The sequence below is a fragment of the Mastomys coucha genome, unplaced genomic scaffold (assembly GCF_008632895.1).
Source record: "Mastomys coucha isolate ucsf_1 unplaced genomic scaffold, UCSF_Mcou_1 pScaffold23, whole genome shotgun sequence".
Lineage (NCBI taxonomy): Eukaryota > Metazoa > Chordata > Mammalia > Rodentia > Muridae > Mastomys > Mastomys coucha.
In genome coordinates, this window is record NW_022196906.1 from 67,510,747 (window position 1) to 67,527,676 (window position 16,930).

At 41.9% G+C, this 16,930-nt stretch overlaps 1 protein-coding gene across 2 annotated transcripts in view; it reads left to right on the top strand.

Moving 5' to 3' along the window:
* The window catches only part of Prtg (protogenin), a 116,026-nt gene that overhangs the window by 26,110 nt on the left and 72,986 nt on the right, over window positions 1-16,930 (top strand). For both annotated transcript variants that reach the window (XM_031344351.1, XM_031344349.1), the window contains exon 3: window positions 16,674-16,818. In XM_031344351.1, the coding sequence (XP_031200211.1) occupies window positions 16,674-16,818 (145 nt within the window). The remainder of the gene's footprint in view (window positions 1-16,673; window positions 16,819-16,930) is intronic.

Here is a 16,930-nt window from a genome sequence, read left to right on the forward strand (position 1 = left end):
AACTCAGAAATCCGCCTGCCTCTGCCTCCCAAGTACTGGGATTAAAGGTGTGTGCCACCACCGCCCGGGCAGCTCTCTTCTTGTTGTTGTTGTTTTGCTTTGCTTTGTTATCAAAACTCTAGTTGAAAACAGTCAGATTGGCATCTAAAATGCATCCTTGAACAGGCTGGGCTTCCTTTCGAGCTCTCCTGGGTCTATAGCAGACGTGCTCCTACAGCAGGCACACTCTGTGCAGACGTGCTCCTACAGCAGGCACACTCTGTGCAGACATGCTCCTACAGCAGGCACACTCTGTGCAGACATGCTCCTACAGCAGGCACACTCTGTGCAGACGTGCTCCTACAGCAGGCACACTCTGTGCTGGGTTCAGACAACCTGCCTCTTGGAGAAACCTTGTTTGTAGTTCCCAGTTCCCACCATTTACTTGGACCATCTGACCATTCCACTCTTTACCCAGAATATCAGTTGTTATTCCTGTGACCACGCACTTCTCATGGAAAGTATGAAGTTTGCATTCATCACCCATTTCAATGAGTTTCTGATGACTGGTGGCTGGGAGTCAGATATTCAGTTTTGTCTTGGTGTAGCCTGTTACCTAGGAGGTGCCATAAAGAAGAGCTAGACCTGGTTATTATTCATTACTTTGTGAATTGAATGTCATATGTAGACATTTAAAAGAAGAAAAAAAAAGACCAGGTCTTACTATGTAGCACTACTTGACCTGCAACTTACAGAGATCTTCCTGCCTGTGTCTTCAGCACTGTTATTAAAGGTATATGCCATCATATCTGACTTGATTTTATGTAATACATTTTAAAGTTATATATTATATGTACATTGTAGAGATATATTGTAGAACAGATATTTAGTTATATGGAAGAGAAAAGAAAACCAGATCTTTTATACTCTGAGGAAACTGTATTATGTAATGTGAGATGTCAGAACTGTTTCTCTGTCATCCACCCATCCAGCCATCCATCAGTTCATCATCCACTTACCCATTTATCAGTATTATCCATCCATCCATTCTTCTATCCATGCATCCATGAATCTATGCATGCATGCATAATCCACCTATCCACTGCATCTTATTTATCATCTACCTACCCATCTATTTACCGTCCACCCACCCATTCATCCATCTGTTCATCCATCCACCCATCTATCCACTGTCTTTTATTTATCATCTATCCACCCACCCATTTATATCTATCTACCCATCCATCAGTATTATCATCCAACCATCCATTCTCCTATCCACATATCCATTATCTAGGCATGCATCCACCCATTCATCCATCCATCCATTGCATATTATTTATCATCTACCTACCCATCCATTTACCATCCATCCACCCATTCATCTATCTGTCCATCCATCCATCTATCCACCCATCTCTCCACTGTATATTATTTATCATCTTCCCACCCATCCATTTATCATCCATCCATCTATCCATCCGTCATCTATCCACCTACCCACCATCCATCCATATATTCATCCATCTACCGTCAATCATCCATCTATCTATCACCTATCTATCTAAACAATATAGAACAACACTGTGAAATCATAAAGTAATTTAATGTAGTGCAACTCCCAAGTATATGTTTAAAGTCCTTGAGAATAGCTGTTTCTGAAAGCAAAAAGAGTCCTAACCAGACTCTTGTCTGTTTAGACTCTTGTGAGTTTAAGATTCTTCTTATTTCTCCTTTCCATGTGGACGAAGTTGCTAAGTGACACATTTGGTTACAAAAGCCTTGCTCTTTAATGCTTTCTTGAGTTGTCTGTCTGTTACTAGTCACAGTGTAAAACTGTGTGGAACGTCCTTCCTGCACAGTTGAGCTATTAAGCAGAACTAATTCTTTATGGAATGACAACAAGGCCTAAGAAAGGCATCTCTTGGATCGGGCAATATAAGGCAATCGCTTGGCAAACTGTGAAGGGCAGTGGTCTGGGAAAGACAAAGCAAGGGGATTTTTTTTTCTCTTCCCCTGGAATTCATAGGAGCCACACAAGTCGAACAGCTTTGAAGCTGGTTACTGTGGCTGACTGTGCATTTTTTTTTTTTTTTCTGTACGGTTTCCTGCTTGTTTTTGCCAGCAGAGGGGCCAGGGATAATCACTTGATAAATGCGTTAGCATGTGCCGTACACTCCGTGACCACACACTGGCTGCTGGGAGACAGATAATATGAGAGGAGGAAAATCCCACTTGGGGATGCCTTTCAAAGAGAGATCAGATTTTACTGCCAAACTAACAGGATTCTGTTAGGATTATGGGAGTGCCATATGGAGACTGATTATGCGATGTGAGTTTTTTCAGTGCTTTTGTTGATGTTGTTCAGGAATAAAGAGTAGTTGGAAAAATGGAAGGCGAAGCAAACAGTTACTACAGCTCTAGGAAAGGAAACTTGGAACACCGATGGTAATGTTACGGCAGTTTAATGATTATACAAGATGTACTCGTAGTTTTCATTAAAATTGTTTATGTGTGTAGGCATGGTGTATATGTGTGTATGTGTGTGTGTGTCTGTGTGTGAGAGTGCATGTGTGCTAGGGCATGTTCAAGAAGGTCAGAGGACAACTTGGTGGAGCAGGATTTCTTTCCCCCTTCCATAGGTTTCAGGGATGGAACTTGGGTCATCTGGGGTTTGAGTGTTTTTGTGTACTGAGCCATCCCATCGGCCCCTCCTCGTGATTTTCTCACTTCCTTCACCTAGTTTTACTGAGTCGTATGATTTATCTTGTCCCCAAGTCCTTCCTTAAATTTTAGTTAAGACGAACTTTGTCGTGGAGTCAGGTTCCCTGGGGCTGGTAGTCCTGGGTTCTGTAAGAAAGCAGGCTGAGCAAGCCAGGGGAAGCAAGCCAGTAAGCAGCACCCTCCATGACCTCTGCATCAGCTCCTGCCTCCATGTTCTTGCTCTTGAGTTCCTGTCTTAACTTCCTTTAGTTATGAACAGCAATGTGGACATGTAAGACAAATAAGCCCTTTCCTCCCTAACTTGATTTTGGTCATAATGTTTCATTGAAGCAATAGAAATCCTAATTAAACAGGAACATAAATGCATTTCTGGCCAGCAGGATAAATTTTGTTTAATGTATGCTTTTGTATATGGTATTAAAGAGACAATTTTCATTTTAGCATCTTATGCTCCTCCAGATAACTATTATATACACATTATGTTATTTTTTATATGTAATCTTGAAGATAGATGATAGATAGATCCCTATGTAGGCTATATATAAAGATACAGAATAAATGGGTAAATGGATAGATTCATTGTTCAATAGATGAGTATATTTTAATGAACACAGAACTGAAAGAAAATATATCCTACTCCATGTTTTGTGTGTTTGTTGTATATCTTTTAAATGCTTCTGGTGTCTATTGTAAGCTTATAGACCAGAGAAGCAAAGAAGAATTTCCATGATCTTGGGGATATGAGTATCTCTAGTTCTACATTGGATATGAGGGTAGTTTCATAAAAGAGGGAAAAGTGGTCTTCAGGACTCAGTTTTTATATCCATCTACCCATCCACCCACCCACCAGTGCATCCATCCACCCAACCACCCATCCATCAACCCATCCATCCATCTACCCACCCATGCATCCATCTACCCACCTACCCATCCACCCACCCATCCATCCATCCATCCATCCATCCATCCATCCATCCATCTACCCACCCACCCACCAATTAGTGTATTCATGTGTACATTTCATATGTAGGTCAGAGAAGAACTTGAAGTCACTTTTCTTCTACCAGATGAGTGCCAGATCAAACTCAGGTGGTTAGTCTTGAATATAAGCACCTTTACACATTGATTTATCTTGCTGGCCAGGAGTCAGCTTTTAAAATCTGTACGTGTTGGGTATGGTAGTATACACCTTTGATCCTTGAATTTAAGAGGAAGATGTAAGTGAATATCTGAGTTCAAGACCATCCTGTTCTACAGAGCAAATTCCAGGCCAACCAGGGCTACATAGTGAGACCCTGTCTCAAAACAAATGAAAAGAAAATAAAATCTGTGTGATGTTAGCTTGCTTACTACATAACTTTTTCTGCTTAAAAATATGTGTCAAGAGGCTGGAGATATGACTCAGTGGTTAAGAGCACTGTCTGCCCTTCCAGAGGACCCTGGTTCGATTCCCAGCTCCCACATGGCAGCTCATAACTGTCTGTAGCTCCAGTTCCAGAGGATCCAACATCCTTATACGAATATACATGCAAGCAAAACACCAGTGCACATTTTAAAAAATCTGTATCAAGGAGCTGTAGAGATGGTGCAGTGACTACAAGGATTGACTGTTCTTCCAGAGGACCCAGGTTCAATTTCCAGCACTTACATGGCAGCTAGCAACTGTCCATAACTCCAGTCCTAGGGGATCTTCTGGCCTCTATGCCCACTGCATGCATATGATACACAGATGTACATTCAGGCAAACAGTCATACACATACAAAAACAAAAAATAAAACTAAAAATAAACTTTAAAGTTCAAAAAATCAAAAGTCTGCTTCATTAAAAGGAAGGGCCTTCTTGAAATTTAGTTTCAAAACAGTAAAACTGGGCTTCAATTGTATAGGGCTTTTTGGCGTAAGTAGTATAAGTACATGTTTATTATGTGGGGTGTGTGTATGTGCACATGTGTGTGTGTGTTATAGGTTAATGTAGGTGTCTCCCTCCATCACTTCGTCTTATTTTTTGACTCAGGGTCTCATTAAGATCCTTGAGTCAGCAAGGCTGACTAGCTAGGATCACGCTGTGCCCTATTCCCAGCACCGGGATCACCAGCCCAGAGGTGCCATACCAGCTTTTATATCTGTGCTGGGAATCTGAACCCACTGAGATTGCCAGGTCCTCCTGCTTGCGTGGCAGGCGCTTCAGCAGCTCACCATCCCCTGCTCTACAAATGTTGGCATATGTGTAGGGGGCTATGTAACCATTCTGAACCAGCCTCAGGCAAGGCTTTCTCACACCAGAGCTCTCTCCATCTGACCGTTAATTGCCACACTCTCCTACCATGACACTAGCAGCCCCACTCTGTCATGGACTGCATGTGACATAGCTCTCGGGGTCTTGCTTCTTTTACCCAGCCTAATACATTGCTGTGTTGGACTGTGTTGTGGAGCAAATCTTACTGCTGAGTGATCACCCTTCTCCTTGAAGGACCTCAAGTCTGTGATGCTAATGATTGAGCTTCTCTGAATTTTCTTGCACAAGTTTTTGTGTCAATGCAAGCTTCCATTTCTTTGAGTAAGTATTTAGCAATAGAATGCAGGCTCCCAGGGTGTGTGTGTGTGTGTGTGTGTGTATGTATGTTTTCACCTCTATAAGAAACTACTGGGGTGGGAGAGCTGGCTCAGCGGTTAAGAGCGCTTGCTTCTTTTGCAGAAGACCCAAGTTTGGTTTCCTACATGGTTGTTCACAATCATCTGTTACTGCAGTTGCAGAAGATCTGACACCCTTCTCTGACATGCAGTGTCATGCGTACACACAGTGCACAGACATACATGCAGTCAATTTAAAAACTTTTTTGTTTGTTTGTGGGTTTTTGTTTGTTTGTTTGTTTTTTGTTTTTGAGACAGGGTTTCTCTGTGTAGCTTTGGCTGTCCTGGAGCTCACTCTGTAGATCAGACTGACCTCAAATTCACACTGATCTGCCTGCCTCTGCCTCCTGAGTGCTGGAATTAATGGTGTGCACCACTACCATCTGGGAAAATTTTAAAAGTTTTAATAAATTATTTTAAAAATTTTAAAGAAGAAACTGCCAAAGCCATCTTCCAAAGTCACTACTAATTTGTATTCCCACCAGTTTACTTGGTAATTTGGTAATTTCTATTCTTAGATAAAACTTTATAATTGCATATGGCTTTTCATTTTGTTTGAGAAAAGGGCTGACCTGGGCCAAAGAAAGAGAGAGAGAGAGAGAGAAAGAGAGAGAGAGAGTGTGTGTGTGTACGCATGTGCACACACAAATGCATTTGTGTTCTTGTATATGTGTGTATGTGTGTGCATGTGTGCATGTGCATGCATGAGTGTGTGCATGTGCATGCATGAGTGTGTGCATGTGTGTGCACACGTGTGTTTGTGTTCTTGTGTATGTGCATTGTGTGTGTTCATGTGTGTGCGCCTGTGTGCATATGGGCATGTGTGAGTATGTGTGTGCATGTATTTGTGTGCATTTATGCAATGCCAGTGTGTATAGAGACAGATATTGACTTCAGATATCTTCTTTATCTATCTCTGCCCAACTTGTTGAGACAGTTGCACACTGAGCCTAGCACTGGCTACTTTGTTTAGACTGGCAGCCCCACAAGCCTCCAGAATCTTCTGTCTTTGCCTCCCACATTAGGGTTACAAGTCTGGGCAGGTAGCCATGCGTAGCCTTTTCATATGGAGATCCAAGCTCAGGCCTTAACACTTGCAGAGCAAGTGCTTTTACCCACTGAGCCATTTCTCCATGTCCCCTCCTCCCTACTCTTTTATATCTACTGTATAGTATTATATAACTCATTAAATTTGTTCTTTGGATATATATTTAAACATAAATTTAATTGTATATAAATTTATATATGTATTTGTACATGCATTTATAAATTTATAAATATATATTTAACGTTTATTTGGTTACTGTTACCCTCACCCTCTCCTGTCTCCCTCCACCCCTATCAACCCTCCCCAGAAGTCCTCCCACATCCATGTCATTTTGTTGTTTTTCTGTGACCCACTGAGTTTAATGGGCTTGGAACTATCCTTAGAGCCTCCTAGGATCACAACTGAAGACAATGGTGCCCCTCCCCCAGAATTTATCAATCCAGCAGGGAGGGGCGGCACCCAGTAAGCCCTCTCAGTATAGATGCTGTGTACTTTATTCATGTTAGTCCCCTGAGAAAGAGTCCCCTGCTCTGTGTCAGTCCAAAGTCCTTTAGACTGGTGACCATATCACAGTCTCCACCCTTTCTCTCAGATGTCCCATCTGCTGCCCCAGCACATTCTGTTTATACAGGCGTTCGTGTACAGATCCTCACGTTTCTCTGCCTCTGCCTGTGCTGGGACTCATGCATACAGAATCACGGTCTGAAAGCATTCACTATGAAAAGCTTGCCCTGACTGTAAGTCATCGTTTCTCATGCCCCCTAAGCATCAGGCTGTCGTTGTGAATTGTTGAACTGGCTCCCTCAAGCAGACTTTGGGCGGTGGACAGTTGTATTTAAAACACTCTGACTTTTGGGCCCATTGAAATCATTGCCTCTGCCTTGTTCTTAGACTCTTTGCATATTTTTGGAGACAGATGTTGGAACAATGACACTTGTTCTTTTGTGAATTATCCATTGGAAGCTTGCCAGAAGGTAGGAAGGCAGAGGACATGCCAGTAGAGGCCTCAGAGAGCCTGCCACATCAGTTCCTTGTGTATCATTTAGAATAGGTTGAGGATTAAAAGTCCTTTTTAATTTTTTTTAACACTTATTTTGTCTGTTGGAAGAATGAGTGTGTACCCTGGTATATGATATATGTGTGGAGGTCAGGAGACAGATTGGGGGAATAGGTTCTCTCCTATTGGCTCCAGAGAGCCAATGCAGGTCACTGAGCTCAGTGACAAACACCTTTACCCAGAGAGCTATATCCCTAACTTGAGTTTTGTTTTTTGTTTTTTTTGTTTTTTGTTTTTTAATGGGTATAATAATTGTATCTAGAATAGCAATCTCTATGAATTAAATAATGTATTCTATGATACTACATTATAACCCCTTAAGAACTGATTTTTTAGAACAGAGTGATTTGCTCAGAATTTGTGCATAGGATGTGTCTAAGCTGTATAGTTCTCAGGGAGAAGAGGGGAGATTTCCCTGAGTTTGAGAGAGATGGTACAGTAAGTTAATTCGGGAAGCCTGTTAGATGCCTGTTCTATGTATTCCTTATTCCTGGCAACAGACAGATAGGAAGATAGATTTTCTTAACTAGAAAAATGTATATCTTGGTAAGAGACCAGAACCTAAAGAAGTTAAGAAAGTTAGACCATTCTTTTTTTAAAGATTTATTTATAGCTGGGCAGTGGTGGCACATGCCTTTAATCCCAGCACCTGGGAGGCAGAAGCAGGCAGATTTCTGAGTTTGAGGCCAGCCTGGTTTACAGAGTGAGTTCCAGGACAGCCAGGGCTACACAGAGAAACCTTGTCTCGAAAAACCAAAAAAAAAAAAAAAAAAAAAAAAAAAAGGTTTATTTATTATTATATCTAAATACACTGTAACTGTTTTCAGACACACCAAAAGAGGGCGTCAGATCTCATTATGGATGGTTGTGATCCACCATGTGGTTGCTGGGATTTGAATTCAGGATCTTCAGAAGAGCAGTCAGTGCTCTTAACTGCTGAGCCATCTCTCCAGCCCAGACCATTCTTTTTTTAAAAAAAAAAATTAATTACATTTTGTGTGTGTGTGTGTGTGTGTGTGTGTGCGCGCGAGCGTGGGTGTGGGTGTGGGTGGGGGGGTAATGTGCACTTGAATGTTGGTTTCTGTGGAGGCCACAAGCTGTTCCTGTAAGATCTCTCAGAGCAGGAATTAGAGTTGGTTATGAGCTGTCCTACCTGTTTGCTTGGAACCAAACTCAACCCTCTGCAAGAGCAGTACATGTTCTTAACTAGCGAGCTATCTCTCCTTCCAGTTTTAAAGCTATAATAACTTTGAAACGTATTCCTTGGTTGGTTTATACCTGCGGATCCCTTCATGCTGTGATTAGACAATTCCCAGATATCTCCAACCACTGAGCAGGCTCTGAGTACAAAGACTTGCCAGGAAGTAAGATCTGATGAGGCCCAGTTTTTACTGTGTTTGGTTAGAAAAGCCTGCACTGTTGATTTGAAACACCACTTACATAGAAATAAACTAAGTTAATAGATATAGAACTCAGTAACAAATCTCTGAAGTTGGGGGTGTTAGAGAGTCAGAGTTAGAAATCTGAGGAGCTGCTGACAGATTCCCCCAAAACTACTGATTGGAGGCTTAAAGATGGTGGGGGTTGGAAGCACTGGGAAGTGGCTGCTGGCTGCTACCTGTGATCCCCTGCCATCTGGGATCCTACTGGGATGAGTTGGGTAGTGGTGATTGCTACAGTCCTTTCCCACCCTGGACCTAGTGTTCAGTCTGATGTGTAGTGCTAGGACCTGGAGCTCAGTGTTGACCAGCAGTGCTAGGACCTGGAGCTCAGTGCTGACATCCAGTGCTGGGCCTGGAGCTCAGTGCCCTGGAGCTCAGTGCTGACTTGCAGTGCTGGGCCTGGAGCTCAGTGCTAACCTGCAGTGCTAGGACCTGGAGCTCAGTGCTGACATCCAGTGCTGGGCCTGGAGCTCAGTGCTGACCTGCAGTGCTAGGACCTGGAGCTCAGTGCTGATATCCAGTACTGGGCCTGGAGCTCAGTGCTGACCTGCTTGCTAGGACCTGAAGCTCAGTGCTGACCTGCAGTGCTAGAACCAGCTGTTTATAAACCATGCATCAACATCCCAACTGATGTTAGTATAAGAACACTTTATATGCACATTTTATCAGCAGCTTTTAAAAGTAACATTTTCTTAGACCAAGAAGAACCTATAAAGTTAAGTTACCAATTGAATTATTTACAAAATGAATTATTACAAATTATGTATCTGTAATTTTTAATTAAAAAAGCAATATATTGCCGGGAGGTGGTGGCGCATCATGCCTTTAATCCCAGCACTTGGGAGGCAGAGGCAGGCGGATTTCTGAGTTCGAGGCCAGCCTGGTCTACAGAGTGAGCTCCAGGACAGCCAGGGCTACACAGAGAAACCCTGTCTTGAAAAACCAAAAGAAAAAAAAAAAAAAAGCAAAATATTTTAAGTATTTTATTTATCTTGGAGGCAGCAGCAGCTTCTTCTTTTTTTTCTTCTTCTTCTTCTTCCTCTTCCTCTTCCTCTTCCTCTTCCTCTTCTTCTTCTTCTTCTTCTTCTTCTTCTTCTTCTTCTTCTTCTTTTTTGTCTTCTTCTCTTCCTCTTCCTCCTCCTCCTCTTCCTCCTTGATAGTCTCTTTTAATATTCTTGACTATCCTCAAATTCACAGAGAATCCACCTGCCTACTAAGTGCTGAGATTAAAGGATTGTGCCATCATGACTAGCTTTTAAGATGCTGGAATGTCCTACTGACTTAATATACAAGCTAATGTTGGCACATCCACTTAATTGGTTGTATGTTATTTCCAGTGTACAATCACTTACTTCTGTGTTGCTTTCTGATCCACTAAGAGTTTGGGGCCGGATTCATGTGAGCAGCCTTTACAGCCCTGCCTGTAAATCATGGAAAATGATTAAGTGGGCAGATGAAGAGGAAGTCACAAATCAAGTAGGCACTTACATTTATTGTGTTTGCAAGGTTGTTTTTGAGAATGGCGCGTGTTTTGGGGACCTTCTGTCCGGCCTGTTTTATAGAGCTCTGGCCTCTTCACAGCACTACTTTAAGGGCTCCTCGTGCGGCTCTTGGCTTGTTTAGCTGGACCGTGAAGGGAGGTCAGGTTTCACAAGGAGGCTATAGGCTTGTAAAGGCGTACCTTTCCCGCAGAAACAGAGTCCACATCAGGAAGCAAGCTGAGATTTGTGTGAGGATATTTAAATTTGTCACTTAAATAAAGAACAGAAGCCAGACAGTGGTGCAGTGGTGGCGCATGCCTTTAATCCCAGCACTTGGGAGGCAGAGGCAGGTAGATTTCTGAGTTCAAGGCCAGCCTGATCTACAGAGTGAGTTCCAGGACAGCCAGGGCTATACAGAGAAACCCTGGCTCGAAAAAAAAAAAAACCAAAAAACAAACCAAACAAAGCAAAACAAACAAACAAAAAAACCAACAACAACAAAAAAAATAAAGAACAGAAAATGTGGACAATGAAAAGACTCCGCCATCAAGTCTTAGAAGGCTCTAGCATACAGTGAAGGGCTTATTCACTTACTCAGCTTTAAACAACATTAAAAAAAAAAAAAATTAGGGCCTGAGAGATGGCTCGCTGAGCCAGTTCAGTGGTAAAAGTGCTTGTTCTGCAGGCATGAGGACCAGAGTTCAGAGCCACAGAAACCCAAATTGATGCTTGGTTAGGGCAGCAACCTGCCTGGAATTCCAACCCTTGGAGGAAGAAATATCCCCAGAAGTGGCTAGGGAGAGCCAAATCCTCAAGCTCTGAGTTTTGATGGAGAGACCTTGCTTCAGGGACCGAGGTGGAAGAGTGAGGATGATTCCAGATGTCAGCCTCTAGCCTGCAGGTGTGTGCACACAGACATGAAAAAAATATGCACATACACATGTATACATCATACACACAAGAAAAAGAGAAAAAGAATAATCAAAATAGAACCAGGCTAGCTTCAGGCTTGTAATTCTCCCCCTCAGTCTGGAGTGTGTGTCACAAGACCCGACCAGTTTTTGTTTTTGTTTTAAAGATAATGTGGCTTATTCAATAAACTTTAAACTAAAGTAATTTAGTTTACATACTTTCCTCTGTAAAGATGAGATAATAGCCTCAGTAAATGTCAGTAAACACAAGGTTTTATTTGTTTAGTTTTGCCATGAGGATGGGGTTTGGAAGCCTTGTGCATGCTGGGTAAGTGCTTGTGCATGCTGGGTTAGTACCTTACCACTGAGCAACATCATCAGCTCCACACAGAGGTTTTAAAGGTATCTCTCTGGTCAGAAGCTCAGGAATTTCACACAGTCTTAGCCAGTTAGAAAGCCAGTTCATTTGGGCCTGTCTCAGCAGTGCTGCTCAGAGATACGGAATCTCCAGTTCTCATCTTCCCCAAAAACGTTCAGTAGTAGCTCAGGCTTACAGAGAGTTCATATATAGTCTCGCTAACCACCAGGCTTCGGATCTCAGTGCCCACCTCTTAGCTGAATATTAAGGTGACACAGCTACAAGAATTAAAGAAACTAGACTGTATCCCACCAGCAGCACAGGACCTAGCAACAAAATGTATGTCAAGCTCTTGTGTCCTAAAAGGCTTGAAGCCTGTGTTGTGACATTCTGTACTTTACCCCCCCCACCTCTACCTCTTAGCATTTATGGCAGTTTGAGCCACCAAATTGCACAGCAGTTTAGTTAAATGCCTCTTTCTCCTCTCAGACAGATTCCTGAATGCGGCCATCTTTGCTTTGTCCTTGGTTGGATTGTTGCCACCTGGAGAGCACCAGACACCAGATGAATATTTGTTGAATGAGTTGGTAAACTTAGGAGAGATCTAAAAGTTTGCTGAAATGAATACGATTAAAATATGTTTCCAGTTAGGATCCAGTGATTCTAGCCTGTTATTGTGTAATTAAGAGCCGATCCACATGGCTTGACCCTGGATAGATGTAATTGTGTGAACAGTAGGGTTGATGTTAACGTATGGCTCATGGGAATTGGCTCCTTTGCATTATAATTTTGCAGAATATCTTTAAGAGCAGAAATACATTTTTTTTTGGTAGGAGTGAGCATTTTATATTCAAACCATAACAATGTGTGGAAAGCTTTATAGACTGGTCCTAATGAGGCATTCTTTCTTAGTATGCATGAGACCCTAGGTTCAATGCCCAGAGATGTTACATACGCCTTTATACATTTTAAAATGACTGCTTTGAGTTTGGTTTTGAAGTAATTGATGCCAAATTGCTTCTCTCACCTCCACCAACTAGCCTGTTGACTATACTTAGTCACGAACATTTAAACATATGTATTTGGCTCTAACAATTTCATTCTTTTCTTATACTGCACCAAGGATACATACATTCTATCTGTACAGTAATTAAACTAACCAAAACCTATTTACTTTTTGTTTTGAGACAGGGTCTCACTGTGTAACCCTGGCTGGAACTTATCATGTAGACCACGCTAGCCTTCAGCTCCCAGAGATCTGCCTGCTTCTGCCTCCCCAGCACTGGAATTAAAGACAATATTCATTTTTTAAAGTGTGCATATGTACGGTGTGTATGTGTGCAGGTCCTTCAGAGGTCTGAGATGTTGGCAGTTGGGAGCCACCTGATATGGATGCTGGGGATTGAACTAAGATTCTCTATGGTGCATTGTGCTTCTAACCACTGAGTGCAGCAATGCTTTCTGACAGCATTTAAATTGGAGTTGGTTTTTATGTGCGATGCGTGTGGAGCCTTTGGATAGCAGGTTGAGCTGTGGAGGCCCTTAACAGATGAAAGCCAATGTGAGTAAGACACTGCTTCAGGCATGAGGCATATTTGTAAATGGAGTTAAGGAGCATATTTTTGAAGGAAATCATTAGTTACTTTTCTCATCGCCATGATAAAATGCCTGACAAATGCAACTCGAAGAAAGGGTTTATTTGACAGTCGTTGGGAGTCTGTGACATCAGGAATCAGGGCAGTTGGAGTGTGAGGTAGCTGGGCACGCTGCATCTGCAGTCAAGAACCAGAGAGAAGTGCTGGTACTCACCTCCCTTGCTGCTTTTCCAGCTACGGACATCTCCCTGTTCCAGGCTGGGACTGCTAGCACAGACAGCTGGATCCAGGTTTCCAGTGCTTTTTAGGGATCACCTCAAGCCTGCACAGCAGACCCTGGACCAGCCATCTCCCAGCCCCAGCTTCCCAGGTCTTTAGTGAATAGCAGTGGTGGTCTACAGGTCAGTCTAGAATCCATGAGTTTGTAGATAAGTGTCCTAGAAAGTAACCGTTGAAAGGAAAGTTGGGGCCAGCAAGATGGCTTAGTGGGTAAAGGTGTTTGCTGCCAGGCCTGAGTTTATGAGTTTGATCTCAGGACCTACATGGTGGAAGGAAAAAGCCAGCTCCCACTAGTTTCCCTGTTACCATCATATTCATGCTATGGCACCTGTATAACTCCCACCCCGACACACACAGAATAAATAGAACGAATTGTTTTTTGTTTTTGTTTTTGTTTTAAAGGAAAATGTGCATTGGTATTTAGAGTTTGATGTTCTTGGACAGTGGTTCTAGAACTTTTAGTCTTACTCTTTATACTTTTAAAACTTTTTGAGAATCCCAAAACTTTTTTGTCACATATCTTTTTGTTTGTTTGTTTGTTTGTTTTGATTTGGTTTGGTTTGAGTTCACAAAGACCCACCTGCTTCTGCCTCTCAAGTGCTGGGACTAAAGGCATGTTGCTTCATGCATGACACTTAAATCTATTGCTAATTCCTATTAATAATTAAACTGGCTGATTTAGTTATTAGACTTTCATTATTTTAAATATGAAAACATTGTGCTGGGCAGTGGTGGTGCACACCTTTAATCCCAGCACTTGGGAGGCAAAAGAAGGTGGATTTCTAAGTTTGAGGCCAGCCTAGTCTATAGAGTGAGTTCCATGATAGCCAGGGCTACACAGAGAAACCCTGTCTCAAAAAAACCCCCCAAAACCAAAAAAGACAAATAAACAAACAAAAAAACCAGAACAAAAAAAAAGAAAACATTGTTCCATTACTTATTAATGTAAATAATAAGTAATATAATAAAATAATAAGTAATAAAATTATTTTCCAAAGACAGAAATAAATGAAAGGGATATTATTATTAGTTTTGCTTTTATAAAACTTTTATTTTTATTTCTATGTTTATGTGTGTTTGCGCACATGTATGTTTGTGCTCTGCATGCATGCAGTACTAGAGGAAACCTGAAGAGGGTGTAAAGTCTTCTGAAATTGGAGTTAAAGACAGTTGTGAGCCACTTGATATAGGTGCTTGGAGCTCAACCCAGGTCCTCTGCAAGAGCAGCCAGTGCTCTTACCCACTGAGCCATCTCTCCAGCCTTAGTCTTGTTTTATACTTGTAGAAATCTCTTTACTTTGCTTAACAAGACCATATATAGTGTGCTTCTGAACTGGCTGGGTCAGCTACAACACTTTTCCATCTTGTAGATCTCGGAAAACTCTATACACCCAAGAGAAAGGAAACTAAGAAGGCAAATGATGGTTATTTTGAAAATGATTTTTACTCTGAGGATCCACTGCATGTTGCTTTTCCGCAGGAATAAAAATATTTGTTACTGACACGAATGAAGAATAACTTAACCCCATTTCAGAGTTTTGAAAGTAAATCCTGGGGCTGGAGAGATGGCTCAGTGGTTAAGAGCACTGATTGCTCTTCTGAAGGTCCTGAGTTCAAATCCCAGCAACTACATGGTGGCTCACAACCATCCATAATGAGATCTGATGCCCTCTTCTGAGGTATCTGAAGACAGCTACAGTGTACTTACATATAATAAATAAATAAATCTTTTTTTTAAAGTAAATTCTTCTGATATATTTTGACTGCTATAGCCCTCTAAAGACCAATAGTTGTCTACAGAAATATACAGTTGAGCCCAAGGCAGAATTTGGCTGCCTTCTGCCCTTTTGCCCTTTCCAATATAATGGAGTCTAGTCCCTGCTTCTTCCTATTTTCTTTCTAATTTCTATTGATTAACTGTGATGGCATTTTGAACTGGAGTCTCAGGATGGGAGTCAGTCCATCCTTAGGGTCCTGACTTTGTGACTTGGAAGGCTTACCTGGGAGGAAGGTCACTTCGCTCCCGATGTCAGGACTTCTTCAACATGCAGAGCTGTAGACAATGGGGATGGCTCCGTGGAGGCCTGTATAAGTATAGGAAAAAACGAATCAGCTCTAGAAACATCAACACTTCAAGATTTATCTCTGCTTTGGAAGTTCATGAGCTAAAACCAGCCTTCACTTTCTCTACCCACACTGTTGACCCTTCCCCTGAGCATTCAGGATTCTGGGTCTCCGTTTCTCTTTAAATCCGATTGGACTTGTGAGACTCCCTCTTTTTGGTTCATCCTGAGGCATTGCTGCCTTCATCTTCAACATCTGTAACATTTTTCCTGTTCCTTACATCTCGTGAACACAGGCTGCTATTCTTTTCCTCTGTGCTTGTGTTGTGTTGTCCCTCTTGCCTCAGATTGCATGTGCTTCCACTTTGGAATCCAATGGTGTTTTCAAAAGACAATCCACAGAGATAGTTTTAATCTGGATAGTTTGTGTTTATTATATTTTGAAAAAATATTTTATTTTTAATTGCATGCACGCTCATGCATGTATATGTGTGTGTGTGATATGCATGTGTATATGTGTGTGTGTATGCATGTGTGTGTATGCGTGTGTGTGTGTAATATGCATGTGTGTGTATGCGTTGTGTATGTGTGTATGCATATGTGTATATATGTGTGTGTGTGTAATATGCATGTGTGCTAGAGCTCAAGTTACAAGCAATTGTGAGCTACCTGGTGAGGGTTCCAGGAATCAAACGCAGGTCCTCTGCATGAGTGATACTTGCTCTTAACTTCTGAGCCACCTCTCCAGCCCTAGTTTGTCTTTAGTTTCCCTTCCCTTCAATATCCAGTAGAATCAGATTCATACTGCGCTGTTGACTATGTAATTACATCTTATTTTGGATAATTATTTTTCTTTATTTCTTTGTTTTCTCTCTAATAGATAGTTTCCTGAGACTACATTTGGAGTTTTAAAGTTCTCAGAAAAACAGACTCCCCAATTTGTGCCCCTTTCCTGTTTTCAAATTATTCATTAACTCATCTTTGTATACTTAAATTAGATTGGTATGAGCGGGAGGGCATTCAGGCCTGGTAAGCTGTGATGTATAATGTTACTTCTGAATACGTTTATGAATGCTTGTTCTAAAGTTCTCCAATTTTGTCCTAGCTATCTCCGCGTTTGAAGTCCATCCAGTGTCCACTGAAGTCCCTGAAGGAGGAGTTGCTAGATTTTCATGCAAGATTTCATCAATGCCCCCTGCAGTCATAACATGGGAATTTAATAGGACAGCCCTGCCTATAGCCATGGACAGGTATGTGACACACAAGCGATGAGGACTTCACAGGGTGGGAGAGTGGGGGCAGAACAGAGGGTCATCAGAGGTGGGGGGAGAACGGAGGGTCGTCAGAGGTGGGGGAGAACGG